The sequence below is a fragment of the Pelodiscus sinensis genome, chromosome 2 (assembly GCF_052426305.1).
Source record: "Pelodiscus sinensis isolate ZL-2025 chromosome 2, ASM5242630v1, whole genome shotgun sequence".
In the NCBI taxonomy this organism is placed as follows: Eukaryota; Metazoa; Chordata; order Testudines; family Trionychidae; genus Pelodiscus; species Pelodiscus sinensis.
Genome location: NC_143053.1, coordinates 113590727 through 113609420, shown reverse-complemented (window position 1 = coordinate 113609420; position 18694 = coordinate 113590727). Strand labels below are relative to the sequence as shown.

The 18694-nt window shown below is 38.8% G+C and overlaps 1 protein-coding gene across 1 annotated transcript in view; it reads right to left on the bottom strand.

The window, feature by feature from the left end:
- Positions 1-18694, bottom strand: part of LOC102458814 (uncharacterized) — a 284741-nt gene that overhangs the window by 54882 nt on the left and 211165 nt on the right. The window contains exon 20 of the mRNA XM_089776005.1: positions 7121-7280. Coding sequence (XP_089632131.1) covers positions 7121-7280 — 160 coding nt within the window. The remainder of the gene's footprint in view (positions 1-7120; positions 7281-18694) is intronic.

Here is an 18694-nt window from a genome sequence, read left to right as displayed (position 1 = left end):
AAATTAATACTGAAGAAAGCCCAGGAAGGGGCATTAGTGACTGATTACACAGATCTGAGCAAGTTCAGTCTATTCTGCAGGTCCCTGGTTGTCACACCTCCACTGACTTCAGTGGCCTTTCAATGGCCTGAGGTATATATTGCAACATTCATAAGGGGGAGACTCATGCTGACTCTTTACAAAGAATAAGCAATATTCATATCTTCACATAAAGTAGCTCCGTTAGCCACTCTACTCTTTGCCGGAAACATGGGTGTTGTTAACAAATGTCCAACATTCCTCCTTTCCCCATAATACAGGCTCCAGTAGCAAGGGCAGGATTTTGCCCTTAACTATTAACAAGTAATTAATGCATTATTGAACAGGAATAAATAGATCGCAATTAAATAACAAGTATTAATGACTATTTATTAACATATTAATAGTTGGCCTGAGAGTAATAAATGCAAATTAGTGTAAAGTGCTACCAAAAATTGTGTTGATAATAGGCCCTCCAGTAATTTTGTGCGTTCAGGATAATTACAAATATATTTTCCTTTCAAAAACCTACTGCGGGGTAATTTTTTATGGTTTACTGTAATATCATTTTAGAGTTAGAAAATTAGCCTTAGTCTAATTAAAATAAATTTTGCAGTGCATCAGGATTTATTTCAAGTATGCGTTTCACATTATCTTTTTGGATATAGGGCTTGCATTGTTCCAGAAACTCTCTCAGTGTGCACTGGGAAGTGTTGGAACTTAACTTTATTTACAGGTTTGGGACCCATCACAAAGGTCTGAATAAAGACATTACCTGGCTAGCACATTCTAATGACTTAAAAACCCAAACAATCGGTTCTTAAGAACAATTTCCACCTTCTCTATCAGCTTCATGTAACAAACACTCTAATTCTATTTTTTCCCTTCCTTCCCTTCCCCCCACCCCCATCCCCTATTTATTCTGGAACTGGACTTTTAATACTCCATTAATCTGAAGTGGGTTGTACCCATGATACCATCTACATATTTTGTTAGTCTTTAAGATGCTACTAGACTATTCGTTGTTTTTTAAGTTTTTCCAGATATTTTGGGTTCGTGTTGGCCATACTAATGTTTTTGTTTCATCTAAATTGTTTCCTTCTAAGATTTTTGTGATTAACGTTAACCTGTGGATAGTATCTGGATCTTAACTTTACTAGATAAGAACTAAGCATGGTCAAATCACTGAGGGCCAGATTCTATCCCTGTTATTCAATGAAGGTACCAACAGCTCTTTGTGTAGATTCTTGCTCTAGTACCCTTCCTATCTATGGCTATCCTTTGATCCTTATCTGCTTCCTTTTAACTTTCCAATCTTCAGATGCTTAAAGATTACCAGTTCTGCCTACTTGTTTTTCCCTTTGGTATTTACTCTGCTTCTTGTTTCCTGCCCCCTTCCATTTTTGTCCTTCGCCCCTCTCCCTTCTCCCCTATTTATTTTGGGTCTGCACATTCTAAACTCAAAACTCCGGTCATCTGAAGAAGTGGGCTGTGTCCACGAAAGCTCATGATACCATCTACATGTTTTGTTAGTCTATAAAGTGCTACCAGACCATTTGTTGCTTTTTTAAGTTTATCCTGTTTTTCATGTTGGTCTGATCTACACCACATGGGATACACAACTCTGGCTATGTAAAATACGTAGCTGGACTTGACGTATCTTACATCACGTTTCCATCCACACAGCATGAGGCCGAGGGAAGCAAACACTCCAGTCAGCTTCCCTTACTCCTTGTGAGGAGCAAGAATACCGGTGCCAACAGAGGTGCCTTTTGAATTGGATCTAGCGGGTTATACTACACCCCGTGTGGCCCCTCTTTGTATGATTTTTCATCAATAGGTCTCAAAGCGCTTTACAGAGGTCAATATCATTATCCCCATTGTATAGATGGGGAAATTGAAGCACAGACAGGTGAAATGACTTGCACAAGGTCACTCAGCAAGCTAGTAGATAAACTGGGAATAGGACCCTAATCTCCTGACTCCCGGTCCAGTGCTCTCATCACTGGGCTACATTGTCAGGCCTGTTGGGGATCTGGTCACTATAGCTCCAAATCAGAAAATCATCACTGTTCAGCACATGCTTAAAGTAAACTACGTGCTTAAGTTTACTTCCCCAACTAGGGATGAACTTAAGTGCATGTGTAACATAAACAGGCGGAACTGAACCTGGGACCTCTGGAGCTTAGTGCATGAACCTCAGCCTGGCTTACAACTAAGGTGGCAGAGGAGACTCATTCTTCTTTATTGCAAGTAGGCTAGCTGCCATGAGATAGGACAGTACACCGTACCCAGTAGGTATACTTCCGTGTTTTCCTAAATCCTGATGGTCTCTGTCTTGACTTAGAAGGAGAAAATACCAGCTGTCACAAAGCTCTGAATTGTTATCTAACTTATTCTGGGAATTTGACAATGGAGTTTTATCTGATCTCTAGTACTTACTCTAGTACTTAATGTGACTCATCTGCTAAAAGAAAAAGCCTAGGCTAAATCGATAATTTTGACATCTCCCCTCCCCATACACACACACACACATTTAAGTGACTATTTATTAGCACTGGAAAGATGTTATATTTTTCTGTATTCAACCTTAACTATTGCTCTCATCCTGCAGTTTGATAAACCCTTCAACCATGCCAAGCTCAATTAACATAAATGGGTCTGCATGCAGAAATAACAGGCTGCCTGCATAGACCAGATTGCAGGATCAGGGCCTATAGCCACTATTAATGTAGTTCTTACTCTACCACCACCACACATGTCTTTGTGTGGCTCTTTAAGGTGGTATTTTTACTTTTCTACAGCTTGCTCCTTAAATGCAATGTGAATTAATTATCCAAAAATAATAAAACAAATTTCTGAAATCAACTACCTGAATCTTGAAGTCTTTCCCCACCACTAATATGTTCCAAATTGTTACATAAATGTGATTGTGACCATGTAATTTATATACCTGGAAATATTATTTCTTTTTGTTGTTAATGAAGGTCCTACGGCACAAATTTATGAAAGGTATACTTTTCCATGGGATAATAATTGGGGTGATAATATTAAACTCATGGCCTCATTTTTAATTGCAGGGGCAGATTATGAATACAGCTTCTAAAATGTATTTTAATGAAAAACACTACATCCTGACCTAATCATATCAACCTTATGCTATCTAATTAAGGATGCAAAAAATCATTAGAGTTGCAAAATATTAGTTCCAGCTCCATCAGGCTGCTAGCTGCCCCTTCATGAATATATATTTTTTACTCTATGATAAATAGTTAATGAGGTAAAAATGACAAAATTTGCATATAGGCAAATCAGTTTAATAGAGTGATGTCTTCTCTGACTACAGAAAGTGACTTTTTTCCTATCAAAAGAATGGCTAAAAATACTTTGAAATGATGGCATGACTGTCTTTCCAGAAATGACAAATCGCTTGTCTGAACAATATAAAAATTATAAAATGCAATAACCTTAAATTCTCATCATACTGTAAATGTGTCCTCTGCAGCTACATTTATCAATTTAATAAAAGGAAATTAAGCATATTATAAAATATCCATTTATGGGGTAATTTTTAATCCAGAAGATAAAAATGAGAAGCACATGGTTAAGAGACAGGAAATACTGCAAAGGCCTAGACCTAATTTTCTTTAAAAGGTTTGACTGAATATTTACTTGGACTGCTTCTATTTAATGTAGCTATATATTTATATAGATAGAGATATACGATTTGGCATTCTTGCACTATCATTTGCAAATCTGCTCAAAGTTAACTTAGTATCTCATTTAGAAATGATCACATTAATATTGTACGCTATAAGGCCTGGTGGTGTGTCTTTCAAACTGATTACTTTGAACAATTAAATAGAATGAAAAGAAAGGGACAAGATAAATATCTTATGCTAATTCACAGCACAAAAGCACTTCCAAATCTGCAAAGCCCAGGATCATATAAAAAACTGCCAACATAGCCCTGATCCTGTACTGAAATGCATTCAGGCAGGGCTGCATGACCATGATTTCAAGCAATTAACTGTGTGTTTTTAGAGCTTTCCTATCAGACAACAGCTACATTATAAATACTAGATTTACCCAGATGTAGCCATTTAACAAAATCTTTGCTTTGTTATGAATAACTATCAATCTGATATAATTAACAAACATAAGAAAACACATGTCTCTAGAAGACATCCCTTAATATTATTACTATGTTGTATATATAGCTTAGGTGTTTAGTTTCAGGAAAGAAGTGGCAGCATTCTGCTCTCAGATATTACACTCATGATGAGCTTGATCTTGAGCACTTAGAAATCAACGTTAGAATTCCCGCTCATTTTGTTGGTGCAGAATTTAGCATTCTGCCCACAGGTCCATCACTTTCTCCCACCCACTGTCCTACTTATTTCTCCCACTATCTCTATTTATCCATATCAGATGGCTGATTTCTTAAAGGCATCCAGCTGATACCACAAAGAATTTACTTGCTGAATAGGGAAAAAACTTTTCTTAAAGGCAACATTCATTTTTAATAATTGCAGGGCTCTGTAACATTAAAGGATCAGGCCTATACACTGCAAGACTACCATGATAAACATGCAAAATTCTACACCATGAGCAAAGCTTCTATGAAATTTTTAAAAAAATATTTCTAAGTGTCTGATTTCTTTCAGTAGTTTTATTATGTAAAAAATATTTCATTTAGTACTTGTCAATTACTTTGGAAGCTTTCTTCTACCTGATATCAGACTACTTTTAACTTTACATTTTTTCCCTTTTTTTATTTACCTTTTTTGTTCTCTCCTCTCCTTTAATTCACTTACTTTTCTCTCTGAGCCCTTTCTATGTTATTGGGGGAAAAAACGGTAAGCTGAATAATATAGTGTAGTAGTCCCTTTAAAAGACAAAGGCTGTTTGCAGGTGCCTAGTCTACCATAATTTTCAATATGTCAGTAGTTGCTCGGGCTTATGAAATGAGTTTATTTGGCCTCATTTTTATGTACTAGGCAGAAGTGAAAACAAAATCATTTATTTTGCTTTGACCCAGTATAAAAAATTAAACTTGCTTTTTCACATTAACAAGGAACTAATGTTATCCAAGGAATGTCTTAGTTTTCTGCGGTATGCAATTTTATACTTTAAATACTTCCTCTTCATCCCCTCCCCACAAATAAGGCTAAGCACACTGCACTTTAGGAAAAGCTAAACTTAGGCCAAGTCTACACTATACCTGAAAGGTCGACTTAAGGTATGCAACTCCACATAGAATGTGTAGCTGGAGTTGGCTTACCTTAAACCGAGCTTGGAAGCATCCACCCAGTGGAAGGCTGATAGGAGCAAATGCTGCTGTTGTCTTCCTTTACTCCTTGCAACTGCAAAGAGTAGAGGTGCCAGTTGGAGCTACCTACAGCATTCGATTTATGGGTCTATACTAGACCTGCTAAATCAAACCCCAGAACATTGATCTCCTGTGTGGCGAGTGAAGACATGCCCGTACCGAGTATTTGGGTTTTTTACATTGCCAGTGCATCACCTTTTTATTTCCCCTTTCTGTGTCCAGACTATCATCAAGAAAGACACTGGAAAATAATTCCCATTGTCACATTTTTATGTCAGTGACAACTGAAGCTATAAACTGCTGATCTCTTAGCTGCAGCTACAGAGAGACTTGCAACATTTGCAGAAACTTATTTGAAATCACTAGTTTCAGTATATTTTAAAAATAATAAAAGTCAAAATAGAATTTGTATCCAGTGTCAAATATAAAGATGCAACTGACTCATTTATTTCATATCTGTAACTAACTAGCTATATTTGCTGAATTAAAAAAGATACTGCACAAAGAGTTGGTGGTCGCTTCGAACTGCAGGCATAGAGGAGTTCATGAATTTGTAAATCTGTCCCTGGTTAAATTAATAATTGCTCATTAACATATTAAAAGTAGTAGCTTAGAAAGTAAATGATGGCAGCTTACAGCTTAAGAGTGAGGGAGAAAGACATGGGTACATACTGGAACACTGATATTATTGTTATTTATTTGCACTGCAGTAGTGCTTAAGAGCCTCATTCATAGACCAGGACTGCACTGTGCTAGGTGCTGTACAACACAGAAGAAAAAGATGGTTCCTGCCTCCAAATAATGTATAGTCTAAGTATAAAACAGTACAGAAGAGGTGGGGAGGCAGAAGGGCAATATGAATCCTCCATTTTTGTCACCCAAAGTTGGTATTCCATGTTCAGTCCACCTAATGCCTTTCACCCTCCCTTCATGTGGCTCCTCATAGACTCATACGCTCATAGACTTTAAGGACAGAAGGGACCATTATGATCATCTAGTCTGACCTCCTGCACAGTGCAGGCCACAGAATCTCACCCACCCTCTCCTAAAATAATCCTCTCACCTATATCTCAGATATTAAAGTCCTCAAATGGTTTAAGGACCCCAAGATGCAGAGAATCCTCCCGCAAGTGATCCATGCCCCATGCTACAGAGGAAGGTGAAAAACTTCCAGGGCATCTGCCAATCTACCCTGGAGAAAATTCCTTCCTGATCCCAAATATGGCGATCAGCTGAAGCCTGAGCATGGGGGCAAGACTCACCAGCCAGACACCCAGGAAAAAGTTCTCTATAGTAACTCCTATCATCCCACCATTGGCCTATTTACCCTCATGTGGGTCCCCTGGGAAGGAAAGGGAGGACACCAAAATTTGGCTGACACAGGCAGTGACTCACTGAGATATCAAGATCACTTTCACTAGACTCCCGGCAACCTTCCTTGCAGTGGTTCTCTAGGAGATTCTCCCACATTTAGCTCATCAGGGTGCTGAACTTGGAAACAACTCTCCTTCTTTAAAAAGTTCAGGGTTCTGTAACATTACTAGCAGTCTGCAGCCAGCATGAGTGCAAATGGCCTTTCCAGTTTTGTCTCTCTGAATGTGGTGTCTCTCGTAGTTTTAAAAGCCGGAGCACAGAACTGGTAAAGTGCTCTCTGCCTGAAGCTCTCATATTATGTGATTGTTTTCCTCCGAGTTACATCCATGCAAACCAAGCATTATTTTTGGATCAACACATCACAAGCTCTTTTCCCAGATTTTCACCGCTACTCACCTTTCGTCTTTCTCCACTGATGCCTCTCCATTGCTCAGCCTTTTTCATGATGTAGCTCAGTTCCTGAGTAGAGATTTCTAGATCTAATGGAATGAAGAATGTGGCTTCTTCACCATGAATGCGTTTAAAGACATCTATTAACCAACCTTCATTGTGCAGCCTAGGGAGAAAAAAAAAATCAGTGTTGTCTGCAGTAGTTGTTAATACAAATAAATAAGATTGGCTTTATTTTTTATACAGGCACTCCCCGAGTTACATACATCTGACTTACGAACACCCACACATACAGACAAAAGCCTACGTGCAGCCTCAGGGAAGCAGGCAAGAGGTGCAAGTGGCGGCAAACAGTGCTAGTGCTGGTTGGAAGACTCTGGAAGAGCAGGGCGTGGCTGCACAGCCAGTGGCTGGAGTGAAGTGGCACTTTGAAGGGGAAACTGCTGCTTCTCTCCAGCCACCAGCTGCACAGCCACCAACAGCTGCTCTGGAGTCCTCCAGCCCGCACTCACACTGCTCATCACCTCCTGGAGAGCAGGGGCTGCATGCAGCCCATGGGTAGGAGGGGAGGCTGGCTGCAGGAGCTGGCACAAAGCCCATGAGGGAGCAGGCAAAGAATGCCCAAAAGTCTCCTTCAAAGTCTCCACCTACCTGCCCATCCTCCCCTAATTAAACCTGCCTTTCCTCAAGCATCAGCATTCAAGTTTAATAAAAAAACTACTTCTACTATTTTTCATTGCACATATACAGTATTTCTGATACATTGTGGGTTAAAGTAGGCGTTTGTGGGCTACCCTGGGAACATAAATATCATTTATAACATTGTTTCTATGGGAAAATGTGTTCTGAGTTTCAAATAATTGACTTACAAACTCAGATTTGTCTGAGGCCGTGCCATTGGTCTCTAAGGCACCTTTTTATTGGTCAGGAGAAAGACAGCTTCCCTCCTGGAACTGCCCTTTTAAACTGGGAGAGAAGCAATAGCCATTTAGCATCTCATATTGCTTCAACAAGGTTTTCTTTCCTACCTCACCATAAAATGGGGCTAGTATTTAGGACAAATGGCTGATTCCTATCCTAGGGAAATTTTATTGGTGTATAATTTCTGATTATATCTATTGTTATAGTGACTAACCATTGAATTTTCTTTTCTGTTCAACCAAGCAGAATCACACTCAGGTGTCCACATGTTCCACTGTGTGTTGTCTTAATGTTGGGGTGGATTTAGTGTTTCTAAGGGATTATATTTATTTGGTTGTTTTGTCTGAAATAGTAGGTTGGATGCAGTGTTACGGTGGTTCTTATAGGGTAGCTGTCTGGCTGTTGGAATCTGATCATCAGTACAAAAACCATTGGGGCGGGCAGCTGTAGCCACCTTTGGTGTCAAACTTATGTTCATTCCTCTCTCATTTTAATTTCACTATTTTTGTATTTTTAGTTAACAAAGTTGCTAACATAAATTGCATGCAGCTTGTGAGACATCTTTTTGAGGCTCCCTTGGTAAAAAGAAGAGATTGACTGATGTGTATTTCATTTTAAGGAATATAGACAAAATAGCTACATGGAATATTGGACAAGGCTAAAAAACAAGGAGTGCAAGCAAAGAAACAATGGAATATTAAGAAATTTCAAAATGCATTTCTATTAGCATAAAATAATGAATACACTATGTCAAATGAATTCCCTAATGTTACTATCTATTCACACGAACATGTTCAAACAGAGTCATTTCATAATTGAATCTTATGACTAGTTCAATTGCTTCACTGACAACAATGGAAAATTTGTGCAAAAGTCTAACAGATCATAGACCATAGACGACTCACCTGATGAAATGAATTTTACCCACAAAAGCTCATAATTCTATGTTTTTGTTAGTCTCTAAGGGTATGTCTAGACTACATGGCTCCCTCGACGGAGCCATGTAGATGAGTTTACTAGACATAGCAAAATGAAGTGGCGATTTAAATAATCGCCACTTCATTTACATCAAAATGGCCGCTGAGCTGTGCCGACAATCAGCTGATCAGCTGATCAGCACAGTGGGGAAGTCTAGACGTGCTGCGGTTGAGAAGGGAAGCCTTTGTCGACCACTCCGGTAAACCTCGTTTCACGAGGCATACCGGAGCAGTTGACAAAGGCTTCCCTTGTCGACCGCAGCGCATCTAGACTGCCCCACTGTGCTGATCAGCTGATCATTGGCACAGCGTGGCGGCCATTTTGATGTAAATGAAGTGACAATTATTTAAATCGCCGCTTCATTTTGCTATGTCTAGTAAACTCATCTACATGGCTCCATCGACGGAGCCATGTAGTCTAGACATACCCTAAGGTGCCACCGAATTATTCATTGTTTTCATAGATGACTTGTAATACTTACATATATTCTATTGCATGCAAATGAAAAAAATACTATCCAAGTAGATGGGCCTCATTACTCTTCTTCATCCTGAAACATTAGAAAGTGATTCACTGGCTAGGTAACTGCTGAAAGATTAAGGGTTTTGGTTTTGTGAAACATCGAGCCACCTATGTGGGAAGAAGGAAATGGCTTCCATATCAGGAAAAGGGGAACCCATCTCCTCAGGGACAGGCTGGTTCAACTAGTCAGGATGGCTTTAAACTTATGAGAAAAAGGAAAGGGAAGAAAAGGGAAGATATGAATACTCAGCACAAAACTGAGTGTTGAGAACAAAGTTAATCAAGGAAGCAAAGAGACATGAGATGTTACTGAATTGTCTATGCACCAGTGCCAGGTAGCTGGGTAATAGACAAGAGGAAATGTTATGCTAATTTGTGAGCACAAATTCGGTCTAGTTGTAGTTACTGAAGTTGGTGACATGAGTCACATGACGAGAATGCTAAAATCAGTGGCTATAACTTAGGGTACGTCTAGACTACAGGCTTTTGTCGACAGAAGTTTTGTTGACAGATACTGTCGACAAAGCTTCTGTCGACAAAGAGCATCTAGACTACATTCAGTTCGGTCGACAAAGCAAGCTGCTTTATCGACATGGCAGTGTAGATGCAAAGGACAGTTTAGATGCAATAACGCTTTCTGTCAACAGAACTCTGTTGACAGAAAGCGTTATTCCTCGTAAAATGAGATTTACCAGCGTCAACAAAACTGCTGAGTTCTGTCGACGTTATGTTGAGAGAACTCAGTGGTAGTGTAGACGCAGGTTTAGTTTTGTCGACAAAAGTCCATTTTTGTCGACAAAACCCTGTAGTCTAGACACACCCTTAGAATCTATTCAGGAAGGATCAAGCAGGCAAAAGGGGAAGGAGAGTTGAACTGTCAAAAACAGCATAACCCATTTCCAAGTCACTGATAACTTAGAAGATAATTATATTGAATGTTTATGGCTAAATATCCTAGCAGATAAGGCACAAGATGGAGTGTTACTTGGTGTCTACTGCAGACCACCAAATCACAATAGAGAAGAGAATGCGTGTGTCTATGTACAGTATAATGTGTATGGGGGAAAAGCTGTGTGATCATGGAGGACTTCAATTTGAATGACATATGCTGGAGGTCTCATGCTGCCAATGCTAAAACATTCTTGGTATTTGTAAACATTATAGATGGCAATTCCTTAACTCAAAAAGTGTTTCAGCCAACATGGGAAAATTCTTTATTAGCTCTTGTCTTAATAAACAAACAGGAACTGATTACTGGACTGAAAATTAAGCCTAGCTTAGACACAAATTATTATAACTTGAACACATTCATAATAAAGTCCAGACCAGAATATATATATATTTGGTGCTTTAATAGGGCCAATTCTGAAAAGCTGAAAACAATTACGAGCCAAATCATCTGGGAGGAAGTATTTACTCAGAAAATGCGAATGATAATTAGAAATAATTTAAGAACATGTTACTAGATGTACAAAAACCACAATCAAGAAAGAAGGCCATACTGATTAAAAATTAACTGGTGTAGAGGGGAAGTAAAGGTGACTACAAACAATTATTAAAATACTATACAAGTGAATGAAAGGGTAAATTGATAGTAATTAATATAAAGCAGAAGTTAGAAATTGTAGAAAGTTGAAAAGAGGAAAAAAATGATTAATGAAGAACTCTGTGCACCAGAGCTAAGGAAAATAAGCAGCAGTTTGAAAATATATTAGGAACAAAATAAGTCCTAACAACATGTAAGTCCATTACAAGATGGGAATGGCAGGATTATCAACAATAACACAGAAAAAGCAGAAGTGTTCAATAAATATTTCTTTTTTGTATATGGGGGGGTGGAGAATGAGCAACGTAGACTCACCACATGGGGATGATAATCACACACCTTTCATTCTACTATCATCTCTGGAGGATGTTAAGCAAAAGCTACTAAAGCTGGATATTTATAAATCAACAGGTGCATATAACTTGCATCCAAGAGCTTTAAAATAGCTGTCAGAGGAGCTCACTGTAATGTTGATTTTCAATAAGACTTGGACTATTGGGAAAGTTCTAGAAGACTGAAAGATAGCTAACCTTGTGCCAGTTTTTAAAAAAGGATGACCTGGGTAACTATAGTCCTGTCAGTCAAACATTGATCCCGAGCAAGATAATCGAGCAACTGATATGGGACTCAATTAATAAAGAATTAAAGGAGGGAAATATAATTAATGCCAGTCAGCATGTATTTATGGAAAATGGATTATGTCAACTAACCTGGTATCTTTTTTTAAAAATGAGATTACAACTTTGGTTGACAAAAGTAATAATGTTGATGTAATCTACTTAGACTTCTGTAAGGCGTTTGATTTAATATTGTTTGATATTTTCATTTTAAAACTAGAACTAATGGCAGAGGTTAAATGGCTTAAAAACTGGCTTATTGATAGGCCTCAAAATGTAATGATAATGCAGAATCTTCATTGAGCAGATAAGTTTCCAATGGGTTCCCTGAAAAAGATCAGTTCTTGAGCCTAGTTGTTTAACATTTTTATCAATGACCTGGGACAAAAGATAAAATTAAGATAAAGTTTGCTGATTATGCAAAAGTTGGGAGTGGAAAATAATGTAATGGACAAATGACTTGGGAAACTGGTAGCAAGCAAACATTGGGCATTGTAATACTGCCAAATTCAAATATTGTATATACATTTGGGAACAAGAATTTTGCCAATACTTACAGGATGGAAGACTCTAAACTGAGAATCAGTGACTCTCAGAAATATTTGGTATCATGGTGATTACTCAGCAGACTATGAACTTCTAGTGTGACACTGCACAAAAGAGCTAATAGGATGATAGAAGCAGAGAGGTTATTTTACATCTATTTGTAGTACTTGTATGACTGCTGCTAAAATACTGTGCCCAGTTCTGTTGTCCACAATTCAAAAAAAGATGCTGATAAATTGGAGCGAGGTCAGAGAAAAGCCAAAGGAACTATTAAAGGATTTGAATACGTCTATTTATCTTAACAAAGAGAAGGTTAAGGGGTAACTTGATTACAGTTAAATGCATCAACATGGGGAACAAATATTTAATAATGGATTCTTCAGTCTAGTACAGAAAAGAACACGATCCACTGGCTGAAATTCATATGGGAAATAAAGCATCATATTTTTTAAAAATAAATAGAGTAAGTAAGCATAAATGAGAGTATCAAGGGTTGTAGTTGAGTCCACTCTGACAATTTTAAAAACTAGACTGGAGCTTTTTCTAAGATATATTCTAGAATTGTTTTGGAGGAAGTTCTACAGCATGTGTTATATAGAGAGTCAAAATAGATGATCACAATGGCTTTGCAATCAACGAATCACCTCTGTATATAGCTATTCTTTGAAATTCAGGTTAGTGATTTAGATGATTTGACACTTATCTTTCTAAACAAGAACTAGACTATGTTATTCACTTCAGCTTGTATAATGGAACATTCTTTTATAAAATGATGTGAAATTTAACGCAGTTAAATTACTGTGATTTTGCTGCCATAAACATTTTCTATATGAAGATTTTAAGCACAAGATTATCAGTTATATAATTAACTTTGAATTAATTAGGAATCATTAAGCCTCTCTCTTCTAGTTTCTTTTCCTTTTGCCCAAAAGTGCCCTGCCTTCTCTAGTAATTTGTGTTTTCCTATGTTTTCCTCTCATTTGTGTAGACAAAAAATCACTCGAACATTTCTTCCTCTTATTTTAACATAGTTTTTTAACATGAGAAAGAAAGAAAGAAAGAAAGAAAGAAAGAAAGAAAGAAAGAAAGAAAGAAAGAAAGAAAGAAAGAAAGAAAGAAAGAAAGAAAGAAAGAAAGAAAGAAAGAAAGAAAGAAAGAAAGCTTTGTTGTCATGTTTCATGTCATCACAGTTTGCTTCAAAGATGTCCATCTTATGCTGATGCTAAAACTCATTGGCTATAAGTAGAGCCCTGTAAATCTGTGGAGATCTACATCCATATTGTGGATTGCAGCTCAGATATGAATTTAAAAACTTGTATCCACACAAGACTCTGCAGCACACACTCCCCAGATTGGAATGGCTGTCACTCAGCCCTGAGACTGTGTATTGCATAGCAGGGGCATAATCACGACTGGCCTGAGTGGGCCATGGACCACCCACTTTGCTTCCAGGCCCATCTGGCACCCCGCCTGGCACCCCATCTGAGAAGTGGGGTCAGGGCGCTGGACTTTACCCTGCTCCGCCCAAAGCTCCAGCCCAAGAGTGGGGGCAGGGCACTGGTTTCTCTCTGGGACCAGCCTGTAGTGGTGGAGGCCATTTGGCCCAGCCAGCGGCTGTTCCCAGGGCCATGTGACCTGGCTAGTGGCTGCTCCCCAGAGTCGGCCCGGGGTGTCAAAGCCTGCATAGCCAGGCTGGTGGCTGCTCCCCGGGGGGTGCTCAAATCTATAGACGAGTCTATAAACTCAGTTAATGTATTAGCTCGGATATATTTTCCTCAGAGGAATTTAAAATTTTCTTAGTTCCATCAAGTTCAAAACTTACACTTATTAAACAATTCTGTTAAAATCCATACATGTTTGTGTACTATGATTTTGCTATTGAGTAAAGCACTTTGAAGACTCTATGCAGCATAACATGTTTTATTATCCTTCCTTTGCTTTATTATTTTGTTATGAATAATTTTAAAAAGTGTGTTATCCAAAGAAGCTTTTCTCTTCCAGTTAAGTTTTCCCCTCCCGTTTATTGGAAAACATTATGGGAAGATTGATCCAGAAGGGAAAGAATCTTTGATGATCTTGCACCTGTTCCCCAGACAATGAAGATGTTCATAATATTCTCATAAAAACCTGCCTTACAAATGTTTTAATTTAAATTAATTTTCCTGAGTAATAAACGACAGCAGCTAAAACTTATGAAGCTATTCAAAACTATTAAGTCAATGATTAAGAAGGCATTAACATCTCAAAAACTAATTAACTAGACTACCAGTACATTGGAGTTGTGTACAGCTTCCAGGAATGTAGAAGCTTTGAAATGCTTGGTAGACATTTAAATTGCCATTTATCTTGTTCTGTCTGCTACAATGGAGTTTCTGGAAAAAGGTAGACAGAGGGATGGCTAGGTTAGATGCAAACAGTATACTGATCATTCTGATTCTTAGAATTGCTCTGATTTTGTGTCTTCGTGCACAGCAGCTATGTGTATGAGCTAATGTCAGATGTATATCAGTGAAAATTGTATTGCTATATAGACAGAGTTGCTCAGAAATCAAAGCCCAGGGCAGGTTAAGCCTCCCCTGACTCAGATTATGACCCTACCCATATTGTGCCCTGAGGCTCCACTCTCCCTCTCCACTTGAAGCCAGCAGGACACTGGGGACATAGGGTCCACACTTAGGGTACTTCTACACAGCAACATTATTTTGAAATAACTAGCTTTATTTTGAAATAACTTAGTTCATGTCTACACAGGCAGTTATTTCAAAATAATGTCAAAATACTGTCAAGCTGAAGGACTTCTTACTCCGACTCCTGTAACTCTCAGGCTGTGTCTACATTGGCACTCCTTTCCGGAAAAGGGATGCTAATGTAGACTTTGGAATAGGCAAATCTGCGGGGGATTTAAATATCCCCCACGGCATTTGCATTAACATGGCTGCTGCTTTTTTCCGGATTGGGGAAAAGCCAGAGAAAAGCGCCAGTCTAGACATGATTCTCCGGAAAATAAAGCCTTTTCCGGAGGATTTCTTATTCCTACTTGAATAAAGCTTTATTTTCCGGAGAATCACGTCTAGACTGGCGCTTTTCTCCGGTTTATCTCCAAGCTGGAAAAAAGCGGCAGCCATGTTAATGCAAATAATGCGGGCGATATTTAAATCCCCCACAGATTTGCCTATTCCAAAGTGCTACATTAGCATCCCTTTTCTGGAAGGGATGCCAGTGTAGACACAGCCTCATTGTACGAGGAATAAGAGAAGTCAGAGCAAGATTGCTCTATTTCAAAATAAGTGCTGTGTAGACGCTCCCGATTTTGAAACAAGTTCTTTCGAAATAAGCTACACAATTGATGTAGCTCACTTTACGTAGCTTATTTTGAGTTAAGCCCTGCTGTGTAGATACACCCTTAGAAACAAAAAATAAAATCATTCCACACAAGTAAACCAAAACCTACTACTAGGGGCAGATATAGGGCAGGGCAAGCGGGGCAGCTGCCCTGGGCCCCACGCTTCAAGAAGCCCCACACATGCACCATGGCACCACTGCGCATGCGCCATGGCAAAGGGGGTCCCCGTGAAATGGTCCTTGCCTACTACTTTTGACTTTATACCACATATGTGGCAAATGCCACCCATCATCGGGCAGGGAAGAATGACGGGGCCAGTGGTGAAACAGGGATAGTCTTAGCAGCAAGACGGGGGAAACTAACCAAAGGGCCACTGGTAGCTCCTCTCCCCATGAGCCTCTGGCACTCACTAGAGCGGTGTTTCCCAAATGGTGCTCCGCGGAACCCTGGGGTTCCGCAAAGCGAACATAAGGGTTCCGCGAGAACCCGAACGCTCCCCTCCCCCCACCCATAAAGAGACAGAGGAGCCCAGCGCGCAAAGACGCTGGTTCCTTCCCTGCTCCCCTTTCAGACATCTCCCGCGTCCCCCGCTGCTGCTCTGCTTTTACCACCGAAAAAAGCAGAGTGGCAGCGGGGGATGCGGGAGAAGGATCTTGGGTTGATCGGGCAGAAGCGGGACAAGCAGCTGTTGCTGCTGCTAGGTCCGGTGGTAAAGGCAGCATGTGTGTGTGTGGAGGGGGGGGGAGTACTATCAGTGAGTGAAACACCGGAACTCCTACTCACTGTGAAGATCGGAACAAATCCCCATTCACACTGTGAGGACATGTGGCTCCTGTGTGTGACTTTAAGTTTAAGAATTCAATCTAATATCAAAATTCCCCATGGATCGTTGGTTCAAAGAAGGAACTTTAAAGAGAAAAGTGAGTACTTCAAACTCCAATATTTTTACTGAAACCAGCAAGGAAAATACTGAGGCAGCTCAAGTTAATTATGAAAAATTTCAGCTGACTAATAAGAAACGCAGGTATTGTGAGGACTATTTGGCATTTGGATTCACAAGCAATGGAAATGAAGATGCTCCAGGTGCCCAGTGTGTAGTGTGCAACAAAATATTATCTAATAGTTGTTCAGTACCTGCTAAATTGCGAAGACATTTTGAAACAAATCATCCAGAATACAAAGATAAAGACATTAGTTTTTTTAAGCAAAAGCTTGAATCGCTTGAAAAAAGTAAACTCTTCATGTCAAAAATTGCCAAATCTGATAATGAAAATGCAACAGAGGCATCTTACAAAGTAAGCTATCGTATATCGCTCGCCGAAGAAGCACACACTATTGGGGAATCATTCATAAAACCATGTGCAAAAGATATTGTGATGTGTATGTTGGATCAGGAGTCTAGTAAAAAAGTTGAGGCCGTGCCACTATCAAACAATACTGTTACACGTCGTATTCACGATCTTGCTGCTGACATCGAGAAGGAGCTTATTTTTCGGCTGCATTTATGTGATGCATATGCATTACAATTAGACGAGTCCACTGACGTTGCAGGTCTTGCAGTTCTGCTTGTATTTGTCCGTTATGATTTTAATAGTTCTATTGAAGAAGGCTTACTTTTATTTGAATTTTTGCAAACCAATACAACTGGTGAGAATATATTCAATTGTATCAATAACTTTATGAAAACACATCAAATAAGTTGGGAAAAATGTGTTGATGTGTGCAGTGATGGTGCCAAAGCAATGGTAGGAACAGTGGCTGGCGCTGTAACACGAATAAAAAATGTAGCACCAAACTGCACCAGCAGTCACTGCATTCTCCACAGACATGCTCTGGTAGTTAAGAATATTTCTCCCTCTCTTAAAAATGTGTTGGACGAAGCAGTACAGATTATTAATTATATAAAAACTCAACCATTACAATCAAGACTGTTCAAATTTATGAGTGAAGATATGGGTAGTCAGCACACAGCCCTGCTTCTACATACAGAAGTCAGGTGGCTATCACGAGGAAAAGTGCTGGTTAGATTATTTGAATTGCGTCATGAGCTCTCCGCAAATCTGATGGATCACAAATTCCAACTGTCTGATTGTTTAACAGACTTTCTGTGGTTATCTAGAGTCGCGTATCTTGCAGACATCTTTATAAAACTAAATGAAGTAAATCTGTCGCTGAAAGGAAAGAATGTAAATATTTTTAATGCGAAAGACAAAATTTTGTCTTTGTCATGGAAGCTAGTTTTGGATCTCATCTGTAGGACAAAATGATTTGGATTGTTTACCAACTCTGAATGATTTCCTTGAAGAAAATGGATACAAACTTGATGAAGATATTCGCAGTGACATTGCAGATCATCTTCGCGATTTATACACGAACATCATTAAGTATTTTCCAAACATCAATGACAACAATAACTGGATTCGAAATCCATTAAGTTTAACAGAAAAGCCAGTCAGTTTTTCTACACAAGATTATGAAAACCTAATTGAAATCACTTCAGATGGCCAATTAATACAAAAATTTAAAGAAGTTTCTCTGATTACATTTTGGAGTGACTTATGTCAAAGTCAAGAATATTCATCTTTATCAAGACGCGCAATTCGTCAGCTGTTACCCTTTGCCAGTACATACTTGTGCGAAACTGGGTTCTCGAACTATGCAGCAATGAAAACAAAATACAGAAATCGACTGAATGCTGCGCCAGATATGCGAATCCAACTTTCTAGTATTAAACCAAATATAAAAAGAATTTGCCAAGAAAAGAAGAAAAACCACTCTTCGCATTGAAAACTATGAATATAATTAATATTATTTGATAGTTTTATTTTTTGTACATATTTAATGATTTTTGTTGAATATAAATGAATGGTGTTATATTCAATATGTTGAATTTAAATGAATGGTGATCTCATGACAGGATTTAGCATCTTATTACTATCAATTGTGGTGTACTGGATGTCTGTGTGTGTTTGGGTGTGGTTTTTTGCTCGACAAACTTAATCCCTGACTAGGGGGTTCCTTGAAATTTTTCTGAGTTTGAAAGGGTTCCGTGGTCAAAAAAAATTGGGAAACACTGCACTAGAGAAAGGGGTGTTGACTGGCCAGCA